The sequence below is a fragment of the Cygnus atratus genome, chromosome 4 (genome assembly GCF_013377495.2).
Source record: "Cygnus atratus isolate AKBS03 ecotype Queensland, Australia chromosome 4, CAtr_DNAZoo_HiC_assembly, whole genome shotgun sequence".
In the NCBI taxonomy this organism is placed as follows: domain Eukaryota; kingdom Metazoa; phylum Chordata; class Aves; order Anseriformes; family Anatidae; genus Cygnus; species Cygnus atratus.
In genome coordinates, this window is record NC_066365.1 from 65195073 (window position 1) to 65207703 (window position 12631).

The window sequence follows — 12631 nt, forward strand, 5'->3', positions numbered from 1 at the left end:
TTAAGAATCTGTTTTACCATCTGTGGTGAGTCGCTGCAGCTTGTCACAAACCACAAGGGACAGTGCATTAGTGCTGAAGGGCAAAGCCAGATCAATAGCTAAGGATCAGTGGGTGGGAGCTTCACTATGGAGCTGCTTCTATTAATGTAACTTTGCCAGTGAGTTTGTTAATAAAGAGAAATGGTGCTAAAGAGAGCAAGGAAGTGAAAAAATGCGAGGCTAATCTGGAGGATCAAGCTTCTTTAAACCTCAGTCTCACAAAGACTTATGTGCATGTTTAATGCCACGCATTGTGAGCAATGCCATGGAAGGTAATGGGACATGAAACTACTCCTGTACAGCCAAATTCATGCATAAGTCTTTCCAATCTTGATACATAAGGTTAGCAATAAATGTTTTGTTTCCCCAGTGAAACAGGATCTTGAAAGAATAATGTTGGTTTCAAGAGACATTGAAAAGCAGTATTTGTTGCTATTAAAAAAAAATTAAGCAAACAAGAAAGGAATTTTAATAGTCTGAATAATTAAAGCAATCTTACAGCAATTATTTGTTTTATCTGTGTGTGGTTGGGGGAGAGGGGTTAATGAAACACCTCTTCAATCATAAATCATTTACCATTGCTTCAGGCTTTTCTCTTTCTTCTTAATATTTGATAGGTAGAAGTACATAAATCAGTCTTTTTCTTACTCTGATTTAATTTTAACATATCTTGCACAACAATATTATGTCTGCTACATAGACATAATCGTATTTCTGTAGAAGCATTTTCTAATTTTCATTAGCCGTGTTATGAATGTCTTTATTATACATTAACATAAACTGAGCCGAATGGAAACTCTGGAGCTCATGCTAAAGTCAATATTCCACCAAATTTCAATGAGATTCCTGTACAAAGAAGGATCCCATCCAGGATCTAGTTTAGTATGTGTGAAATTGGAATAATAGATCTTTATGACAGTCATAATTACAAAGTTATCAGGATACAGGCACATTTTTTCATTGTGGATATAAAACCAGCAATGAATATATGCCTTCATAGTGCATCCTTAAAAAATAAATCCAGAATTAGGATAAGGAGAATAAACTCTTATTAAAGCATGCAGTCAAATCATTAGGGAAGCTCAGATAAGTTCCACTCCTGTCACATGAAACATTGCAGATTTTGCCTGAAGTGGACATTACTTTGACAGTGGCTTCTCAATGCACAAAGGGAGAATGCTGGCTGTCTCTCTCTCAGATAACTTGACATGAAACCAGATGCAGAAATAAAAAGCAAATTTCCAATGTAAAGCTCACATAAAAGAAAAACAAGTTGTCTCTCTTCCAGTCATACAATAAGCATCATTCATTTGGAAAGGTCAATATTAATTAGCAAATCCAGCAGGGATGCTCTGTCACAGGCTTTTTTTGTGCATCTGGTTGTTCTCTGTTGCAAATGAAAGATAATCCATATTCACTCAGAGGTCTGAAAGCTGTCTTGTCTCTGTAATTGCAATCTCCCTTAAAAGGTTAGTAAATATCATTCATGTAACTTTTAAAATTCAACACATTCAAGCATATTTTCTTTGATTTCTGCTTTGGTTGCTTCCACAGTTCTGAATTCTTAAGTTTAAAATCAAAAATAAACTCAAAAAAAAAAAAAAAAGATAGCCAAATTCAGTTAAAGGGCAGACCGACAGAATAGTGGTATTTATCCTAGTGGAGGGGCTGACATTTCTTTCATGCCTGAATTTCATTTAAAAATGTGGTAAAGGGCTCTCATTGAAAGGAGAGGGTTCCACCACATATCCGGGTCCCAAACCAAACCTCAGATTCACCCTGCATTGCTCTGAAGACCAGTCTATATGTTATAGATATTGATTATCCATGCTATGGAACTGGGGAAGGCACAAGCTCAAATGCTTTGCACCTTTCAGGAGGAGTCTAGAGACTGTTAGGATTGTCTGTCATCTCTAAGTGCTTCTCTGCGCAAAATAACGTGAAGGACAGTCCCAAAGTTTGTATTTTAAAGACCACCATGGCACACAAAAGAATAAACATGAAAATGCAGCTCCTTCTTCCTTGAAATATTTTGTTGTAAATTTTGCACATGGGTAATGGATAATTAGAAATAGTGTTTTTTTTTCTCTTTAGTCTGCAAAGATATATTAAGAAATGAATACTAAAAGAAGTTTAAAGCAACATATGACATTTAAGTAGATTACAACTCCTGCAGTATGCAATAACTAAGATATTAAGGCTATTAGACAGAATATCAATAAGAGTTATACTTGAGTGACTTAAATTTGCATGTTGCATAAATATAAAATTTCCATTTTCCACTTAATTCTGAGTTTAGTAATTCTGATGAACTTCTGAAAAAGCTTTTCATTCCTTTTTGACTTCACATGCTTAAGCTCAGTTTTCTTTCACTGGCTGCTTTATTAGATGATTTGCTGAAACAGCAGTATTTACCTATCTAGTCTACAAGTTGTTTGGAAGAATGATATTATCTCCATGCACGATCAAAACCAAATTAGAAATTTTTTGTTAGTCAGTTGTGCTTTAAATTGCTTCAGTCAGGAAAGTCTTACTGCACCAAAACTTACTGCAAGTCCTTAGCTTGTCTTCCGTGTTAGCTGAATTCCTCAAATTAGGGACAGAGTGGGTAGTTCCTCTGTTTCTTGGATGCTTCTAGCTAACTGCTCTAACAGTGATACTTTTTTAGCTGTTAGCTTCCCTTGTTTTGCTACTCTCAGAGAGTCCCGGTATACTTTCTTTCTGCATTGCACTGCCACACATTGCCTGAATTATACCTCAAAGGCAACCTTATTATTCCATGTTATTTAGATTAAAATTTTAATATTAATTTAAATATTAATATTTTCCTATAATATTTAAATAATTCCCTATTTCTTGCTGCTGGAGTCTGACTTCCGTAACTATTTTAAATCTTTACCTATAACCCTGTGGATTGCAAGAACACTTTCTTCCTTATTCCCATCCCTCTAATATTCCAAATAAGCAAGGACATGCATCTTTTTTCTCTTCCTCTCCAGAATATTTTGATGGAATTATCTCCCACTACTTGCCAAGTCTGATAATAACATGGAGCAGTATTATGTACGTATCTCTCCTACAGTTACAGATTGGGCTTTCCTGGATATCCATTTGTAATGGCCACATATATTTTGCTTCTGATTGCTCACCCAGAATTGCATGATCTATTAAAGAGGTGTTATACGAAGCAGTTCCAGGTAGTCTATTAGAAAAACAACACATTCTATCACACCTTATCGGTATCTCAATGACCATTTAAAACTCAGCTACTGACCTGATACTCTTTCAGTGCCTTATGGATGGATTTGGTGGTTTGAGACAGTTTTTCTAAGGGACAGAGGTCCCCCATTAAAACTCATCATACAAATTGGCAGCTTGTTAATAAATCTCAGCGTAGGCACCAAGGATAAGCAGATACGAAGGAAGTCTCTTGTCTCTTCCATGTCAGAGCCATGAAAGATTAATAAGGGAAACCTTGTAATGTTGCTGTCACTAATGCAGAACAGGGAGATTTCACCACTGAATTTAGCAAACCAGAAATCTTCAAGAACACTATAATTTATTAACATCCTGGGTCCGTGACTTACACTACAGATATTAAGCATGTGATTTATTTATACAGTATAACACAGTAATTATTCATGGCACACTCTAGACTTGTAGAAATGGAAGGGCCCTTCCTCCAAAAGCTGCAACAGTTTTTAGCCAGACCACAGAGATCTGGATAACAAAGGGCCTGCAAAAAGAGTAAAACCAGAAGTTCACAATATATGCTCAGCATCCAGGTACTTTTAATAAGTTTTACATTGAACCTTTTTTCCATAAAATACAAGTATCTATTGCAGTCTCAGAGCAGCATCTGAAGTACAGATCACCATGATATGAGACAGAGTGAAGAAAGCAGGGTTCCACTGCAGAACGTGAGGGTTTATAGTGACTCTAGTTGTACCTCTTTTATTTGAAAAGTCACATCAGTCATGAGGAAAGGTGTGAAGACAAGCTGAGCTAGGAGAGTAGGGTACTGATCATGCATGTGCCCATGCAGAAAGCAATGGTAAAGAGGATCCAGATGCACTGAGAAGGGACTAGAGAGATGATCGTGCAAATATTTGATTTCCCAGATTGCTCATTTCTAAATATATATCCTTTTAGGTTGCTACAGACTTTACATAATTAGTTTTGCATGCCACTGAGAGCTATACTGAAACCACTCCAATCAGCAGTACATGAGCCTACTCCTTGTAACGCTTTGGAAGCTCTACCATTAGCTTCTCAATTTTGTACTGTACATGCTCTACGCACTCGGCTTCTCAATGAGCTTGACTTGAGTTCAGTGCAGCAATGCTACATTAAATGGCTATTTTCTAACTCATAGATCTGGAAAATAGGGTTTAATCAATGACCATTAGACCTCACGCTCCCTTCTGGGATAAAATGCCTTCCTTCATCCACGGTTACTGTATTGTTGTTTTAATAGGTTGATTGGCATTTGGCGCTGAGGTACAGGGGCAAGTAGGCCCTATTAGCAGGAAGAAATGAATGTACTAAGGAAGAAGACAATTAAGTGGAAAAGGATAACTCACAACAATGCACCAGATCACATTGTGCTTGCATTTCACTTCATGGTATTGAATTCCCCCTACAAGTATAAGGGGATAGATCTAACAAACATAAAACACTTGTCTGCTTAGGAAATTGTCCTGAAAGCTTATTTTCTATAATTGGAGATCTCATCCTAAGAGGTTCTGAGCGTATGCAATTCTCCTTGCAGCCAAAAGGTCTAATCATAAACTCTTTAATACATCTGCTTCAGTTAAAAAAATAGCTTTTGTGCAACATGTATGTCACACTTAAATCTTTAAACATTTTCTTTCCCCTCTCCTACTAGTAAGACCCACCTGCCTCAAAAGGTTCAGGCAGGAACTGATTGGTACAAAAAAACCTCTAAAGTGCTTGAATTTCTCCTGAATTTCCTTCCCAGTGATTGCACATTTCCAAAGACACCAAAGACCCACTTCTGTGAGATGGAAGTGTCCTAGAAGCCCCAGTCCTGAAGGTGGCTAAAGCAGAGCCACCAGAGCTCATTAGGTTCTTAGCTCCTCATAGGAAACAGCCACATGACACAATGTCGTTGTCTGCTGTTTTTCACTCTTAGGAGAGCAGGAATAAACAGATTGTTTGCAGAAGGCAAAATGCCTGGGCTTGCCACAGTACTGGTGCGATAATCTATATTCTGTCAAAGAGCTACAAAGAGCTGATAGCAAGATGTTACAAATACACATTTTCCTTCATCCCTTACTTTGAGAACAAAGACAGCCTCACATTGTACTTCCTTGTTCTTACACAGCCTTCAAATACAAACTGTCATGAACTGGTGGCTCTGTCTCAGTCATACAGGATATATAAAATCACATTAGGGCAGATGACATCTTCTATGACAACACAATACGGTGGGTGTTTTTTTGTTTGTTTGTTTGTTTGGAGTTGCTCAATATTACTTATTGCATTAATTATTTTCTCTGTATCTATACAAACACATTATTGATAAAGTATCACAGAATCACAGAAGTCTTGAGGATGGAAAAGACCTCTGGAGGTCATCTGGTCCAACATTTTTGAATCCAGAAAATAGAGAGTTTGAATGACAGAATTTTCTTGGTGCAGAATTTAGAACAGTAGCTGTGTATTCAAACCAGTAGGGTCACCTACTTAAATACGCCCCTCTCCCAAATAATTCATTTGTTAGGAATCATCTGTCTTTTGCTAAACAGTTGTGGATTCTTCAATAATGCCTTCAATAAGAATCAAAAGGGTGACCAGTCACAGACACAACACTAATCAACCTCATAGATAATACTTGTATGGATGAGAACATTTTTCTCCATTTTTTTGCTGTTTTCTTTTCAACTGTGCCTGCAATTAAGAAGCTAACACATTGGGGTATTCATACATCTCCAAGCTGTTCACAAACAAGGAGACTTCAATGACACCTGGAGGTAAATATAAGGAAGGACTTACGCTTGGAATGTTTGTCACAGAGTGCTGATGCCCGCATGTCGCAGAGTCTCAGGGAGCCTTTGCTGCTGCTGTAGACAAAGAGATTGCAGTGATGGGGATGAAACTCCGAGGCTGTAATCACTTCTGTTAGGTCCTCCATGTTGGCTGGCTTTATATCTACAATGTCTGAATGGAAGTTTCATTAAGGAAAATGGAGTTGTCTGCAGGCTAACTATGACTCTTATCGCCTTGTTGAAGGATTCATGGCTATCTAAAAAGCGACCATAAATGTAATACTCTTAGATGAAGATCTGTTTGCCCCATCTAGATGAAACTTGAAGAACCCCTATTCAACAACAGTTTTAGAGCAGATGTCATTAGTGGGTCAACATTTGCCTATACCGTGTACACAAGGACATCCAAGAAATACTATTTCAGTATTTCAGATTTGGAATTCTCACTTTCATTAAACTAATAGAGAGTAGGTAGCTAAATCTCCTGTATTTGCTATTGACCTTACTGCTCTAGCCCAGATAATACTTATTGATAGGGAACAATGTATAGCTCTGAGCTGCTCACTCTAGTAAAGATGCACTGCATTTTACAATCACGCAACTTAAGCTAAATATATGTGTGACTTAAGTTAGAAGTCTCAAACAAACATACATTTTTGCAAAGGCAGATGTGGACAAAAACAAGCACTTAACGCAAATACTTTTGGGTGATTATCTACTAGTATAATATACTTTCTTAAAAAATAAAAATTTAACTGCAACATAAGATTGTGCACAGTATTGATTTTGCTACTCAGCTTTGAACACTTGCAAAAGAAGTATCTGAAATGGCCTTCTTCTTTTTTCATGTAAAAGATGCTCACTACTGACATCAATATGAATTTTCGTGACTGAGAAGTGTACATATGAATCATTTAAATGGACATAATCTGGAACAAGAATACATTGAAGATGCAGTCTTCGAAGCACAGACCTGTCAGGTGGATCACCAAATATTTTCCACCTGAAGTACAACTCGCATAAGACCTCTCCAACGCATACATATCCACACATACATGTTACCTGCTTTGGTGAGCTTAAAACCCAGGGAGAACCTAGCAAGCATGTATTTGGAGGAGAAAGCCAGCCTGTGGAAGATTGCTGATAAAAAAAAAGAATGAAAGAGTCCCATGAGGCAGCTGTAAGAAAGCAGCAGGTGTAGAGGCAATAAAATGAAAGAAGGATGTATATGTAAAGCAGTATATTTAAATAAGATTGTACATTTTCATATGGCCCTCAGCAATCCACTGTAGATAAGCCATCCAAATGTTAACAAATCCTTCGAACACAAAGAGTAACATTACCCTATTTTTCTGATGAGGCACAGAGAGGCAAAAAATTATTTGCATAAGACCACATGGGAAATGCATGGCAGAACAAACCCAGATCTACCGAGTCCCACTTCAGTGCCCTAAACACAAATCATCTCAGTGCCTGGATTCCCCAAACATAAAATTTGAATCAGCTGACATTCAAAATTTAAACATCTCAGAGGATAAGATAAATGAGAAAAGCTGTTTTACTGATGGCGAGAGAAACCACGTATCATGATACTAAGCTGGTTTCTGCTCCCGCTGTTCCCACTACCCAATGGAAGACCTTTAATTGATTTCTGTGGGAACAGGGTACAGTCTATCACCAACGTTATGCTCTATACTTTGATCTTTCTCAAACATGCAGATTTAGAGGCATTACAGTGAAATTAAACATAACAATACAAAAGATTCATAGACAATTACCTTGATTTTGCATAGACAAATACATCACACTGATTTTGTTTGCTTGTTTGTTTGTTTGTTTGTTTTTACACCAAGTGCTTTGAAAAGGAAAATATCAGCAAAACTATGAATACCTTGTGACATTTAATAACAGCTGGGAATTAATTAATGTTTCACTTCAACTGCATTCCCACTTACTTGCACTATCACTTTTGCGTCCATCTCCAAGAATCTATCATGATTAATATTAGTGCAATGAATATTAAAATGTAGCTACATTGATTTAGCTTCTCTTATAAAGCATCACTAAATATTCTTGAAAATTAACAGGAAAAAATAACCTTTATTCAGTTATTGGTATTTGTTGAATCTGTCTCAAGAAATATATTTAAGTAAAAGCAATTGCTTTCAGTGATTGAATTGCTTTCAGGAGTTCAGAGAAATTATAGTAACTCAATACAAGAATTTCACCTCTCAGCAGAGAGATGAATAACTGCTGAGTGATGAGAAAGATATAAAATATAAATAGAGTATGTGAAACAGTCATGGTAAGTATCATTTTTCTGGATGCTGAAGACAATATTGATGAATTTCCCTTCATTGCATGAAATGAATAACCCTATGCTGAATAATGAAATTAAGTATTCCATTCTCCTGCCAGAAAAGCATAAAATACTTGAAACAGACTGCATTTCCAGATGTGAGCTAAATCTCCACTGAGAAAGAACCTCATTGCCTAGTGAGGATCATACAGCAAATGCACCACAGAAAACTCATTGTTTCATTAGATTTAGAAAAAAATAAAACAGTAACACTTATATCAAAGAAAACAATCAGAGGAATAGAGAGTTGGGGAAGAGACTTACTCCAGATACATTTGTAATAATAGATGCAAAAACAGACTTTGCTTTGACAGCTACAGAACCCAATGTATCAAATGAAGAACTTGTCACACAAAAGAACTTTTTCCTCCTCTCATGATTTTTTGCCATCTATTTGAAAACAATCAAGTACAGCTTGACATGTGATGTGTGGGAACTGTATTTAAACTAGCATGACATGGTAAGGGCAAGCATCTCCCATGAGACACTTTGCATTTCTATTTTTCCATCTTCCCTTTGTGTCTTTTTTCCCCCTTTTTAAGCACAATGTCATATGGCAGAAAAGTATTTTAAAAATTGGACCAGAGAGCATACTTCAGAAACAGGCCATTTGCTGAAATCAAAGAGCTCAATGAAGAGGGAATTTGGCAAAAACTGATCAAATGAAAATTCCATTGCTAAAGGGAAAAATATTCCCTTTAGCAGGCACAGAGCTGTAGAGCCACTTCCTATGCTAATGGTTTCCTAGCAATTGTATCTTGTGGAGGGATGTCTTGACTTGGTCACAGTCCTTCTCCCCAGTTGACTTACATCTGAAGTACCACAGTCACTTCTGAGTCCTGTTGTACCACATCATGCGGTCCATTTCCAGGCTGCGGAAAAAAAACTAGGATCAAAGCTTTCTAAGAGACCAAAACACTTAACAGTCCACTGGTGGCAGTACACAGGGATATAATTCTGTTGTCCTAAAAAAAATAAAATATAATGGTGTTCCTATGCCTGAACAGGGTAGGAATTTCCCTAAGAAAATGAGAAAGGTCTTCATGCTGTTTTCACTCCCGCACATACATGACAAGGAGGCATTTCCATCCCTGGTACATACTTGCACTGAGGGAAGGCTGAACTGGTGCCTTGGCAGCTACTGAGGGTGCATTGGCAGACTTTTAAGTCATTAACATTAAAACAAGGAAAAGAAACTATCTTGTTGCTCAAAAAAATAAAAGAGGTCTCAGTTCCTCCTAACCAAGCTGTTTGCCATCTTACACACCATGACTCCCCACCGTTTCCTGGCTCAGTGAAATGGGATAAAGCTAGGAAGAGGCCAGCAGATGCTCTTCACAGCAAAATGGAAATGGAAGGTCACACAACAGTGAGAAACAATGTTCTTACAGTTGGGTTAGTAGAGCTACAAGACCAGGAATTAATTATATTAAAGGCAACAAATCTCAGGTAACATAATCTTGAGCTTTGGCTAAGGCTGACTAGGTCGCCTCTACCAACACCACTCAACAGCGGAGGCAGACCACGGCAGAACTACCAGGCAGGACAGGACCTGACTGAGAGGGGGAATGAGGCTATAGGGAAAGATCTGAGGGAGGAGAGGAAGGGAAGCAAAACACTGCAAGAGGAAGTAGGAAAGAGCATAAGGAAAGTCATGATTAGCAATCTGCGAGAGCACCCAGTAAGAGGGATGCAAACTGAATGCAGACTTCAGTTATATTTTTTGTTTAGTTCTAGTCCAGTGTTTAGTCTGCTGTTGTGCAGCTGATATTAAAATGAGAATAATAAGAGGAAGATGATTTGTTCCACTGCCTTTGGGCCACTGGTCTACCAAAAATATTCCCTTCTGTAAGACGTCCATCCATAAATTTTCTTTTAGGGCAGGTCACAAAGATGGCCCTCACCTTGATCCAAAATGTACATTGTTCAGCCTTCTCCATTTGATCAGCTAGAATATAAATGAGCACGCCTGCTTTATGTTCATGCCAAAACGTGCATAACAAGACTGTGGAAAATACATAAGGTTCCTGCTGAGCAAAAAAAGTTCCAGAATGAGTTTCCTTGTATGATAATGTGTACATAGCAGTTTCCTCAAAACAGATTAAATTCCCTTTGAAGTGAACAGTATGCATAAACAAACAGCTGCTTTATCTTCTAGAAACCATGAAGGAATACTATTAGAAACTGAATTTTGTAGAAGCCAAACTTGCAATTCAGAAGTTATAGCACATAAAGGACTGAATCTTACATCATTATTTTGGAATCATTTTTGCAAGGCCTGCGGGTTCATTACAGGAAGGAAATCATTGGTATACTTGGATTCAGGCTACAGAAAATAATTTAACTGAACCCCCTTTATTCAACTGCAATGCAGGGCAGAGGCTTTATTTAGAAAGCCAGACAGAATTTTCCATAATAACTTTATAAGAAAAAAAATGTCCTCATCTTTCTTATTTCAATATATGCTGTTTTGACACTTCATTTTTACCCCTGAGTGGGACTTGGTATTTTGAAATTTGCACACTTTTCCAAAAAATAAAATTCACCATAACACATCTTCCCAAACCTGGCATTCCCTGTGTTTTTCACAGGAGGTTTTTCCAGCTCCTAATTTTGTCTGCATCTCACACCTACATTCTAGCCTAGACCTAGAAAGATTCACTGACTAGGAGTCGAAATCAATAGCAATTCATGGAAGCTGCCAGGGCTTCACTTTAGGGTAATTGATTGCTGTGGTCCTGCTGAGGCTCTACACTGTTTTAATATAAGCATTTCTCTGAGTGATTTCCTCTGTTAGGCATTTAGTGCACACCATTTTCTTTATAAGGAGGGAACTGTGATGCTTACAAATCAAGCTCTACCAGTTTTACACTTCCTACATGGTGGTTATATCATTCCTATACCATGCGTCAACTGAGAGAATTAGTTCCAAATGCCCACAGTTTTCTTAGAGGTTGTATATTTCTGAGCAGCAGGCACAGAATCAGGCCTCAGTATGCTTGCTAACACCATGATGTGATTACATCAACTTACTATGAAAGAAAGAAGCAAGCCCTAACTTTTACATAGTTACCTCCTTGCTCTTTTCTTTTTATTTCTTAAAGACATTGTTTATGTTTTCACTGTTGAAGGACAATTCCACTATAGGCATGTCACGGCTGTATGGACACCACTGGATAGAGTGCAGCTTTTGAATCTCTAACTCTCAGACCTGTTGTCGAAGAGTCAACGGTCTCTGGAATGGATTATCAATAGGTTAATGAATTTGGCCTTTTCATCCAATTCCAGTCTCTTACCTTAGGCAGAGAGATGACCTGGTATTTATACTCCAAGTACTCCTAATAGCCACAATGTCAATGCTTTTTATCATGCAGCATTCTTCCACTGCTTTACTAAAAGCATGTGCTATATGGGCTTTATTAAAAGCCCAGAGAGTTGCAATTACATTGTCTGTACCATTTGACTCTTCTGAACCACAAGAAAAGAAACTGCTGCATAAGAGTGCTCCTTCAAGCTGTCTTGTACCTAATATCTGCTAATGCAAGGTATTGATCCATACTTGAAAATGACTTAGTAGTAAAATGTCAGCCCAATTCCATTTTTACTTCCATGGTCTTTACAACACTGATTCTTCAAGATATTGTACTGGAGTTGGGAAATCTGGCAACAGTCCCACACTGGTGGGAATTTGCTGATGTGGATTGGCAAGAAAATGTTTCCATCAAAGGCATTTAGATGGTGCCATTATGATAGTACAAAGGGTTCTGGCTGCTTTTTTCTGCATTTTTCCTCATCAGGATTATGAGATAGAGAAATAGTAAAACTGCTACAGGCCTTTTAGCCCTGTGTGGAAAGCCAACTCATGATCAATTATGTTAGGTGCTGGGCAAACACAAAGCAAAAGGATTGCTCATAATATAAAGAGCAAGTACAAAGTGCATACAGAGACTAAGTAATGTTAACAAAGTTCTTTGAACTTCTGAGGTTTCTTATAACTCAAAGATTACAGCCTAAATTAGATGAAAAAGAGATGTTAGTGGCAGAAGAAAAGCCACGGTAATAGCCAAGAGGCTGCAGCAGCAATGAAGTTTTCAGCTACTCAGCTAGGACTAGTCATGAAGGAGAATTAGGCAGACAGTTAAACAAGTAATACAATTAGGTAAACAAGTGATATAAAAACTAAGGTAATGTTGAGATCTAGCTTACCCAGAGATAGGCTGAT

At 37.7% G+C, this 12631-nt stretch overlaps 1 protein-coding gene across 6 annotated transcripts in view; it reads right to left on the reverse strand.

Moving 5' to 3' along the window:
• The window catches only part of PPP2R2C (protein phosphatase 2 regulatory subunit Bgamma), a 188638-nt gene that overhangs the window by 23891 nt on the left and 152116 nt on the right, over nucleotides 1–12631 (reverse strand). For all 6 annotated transcript variants that reach the window (XM_035547184.2, XM_035547190.2, XM_035547185.2 and 3 more), the window contains one exon: nucleotides 6058–6222. In XM_035547184.2, coding sequence (XP_035403077.1) covers nucleotides 6058–6222 — 165 coding nt within the window. The remainder of the gene's footprint in view (nucleotides 1–6057; nucleotides 6223–12631) is intronic.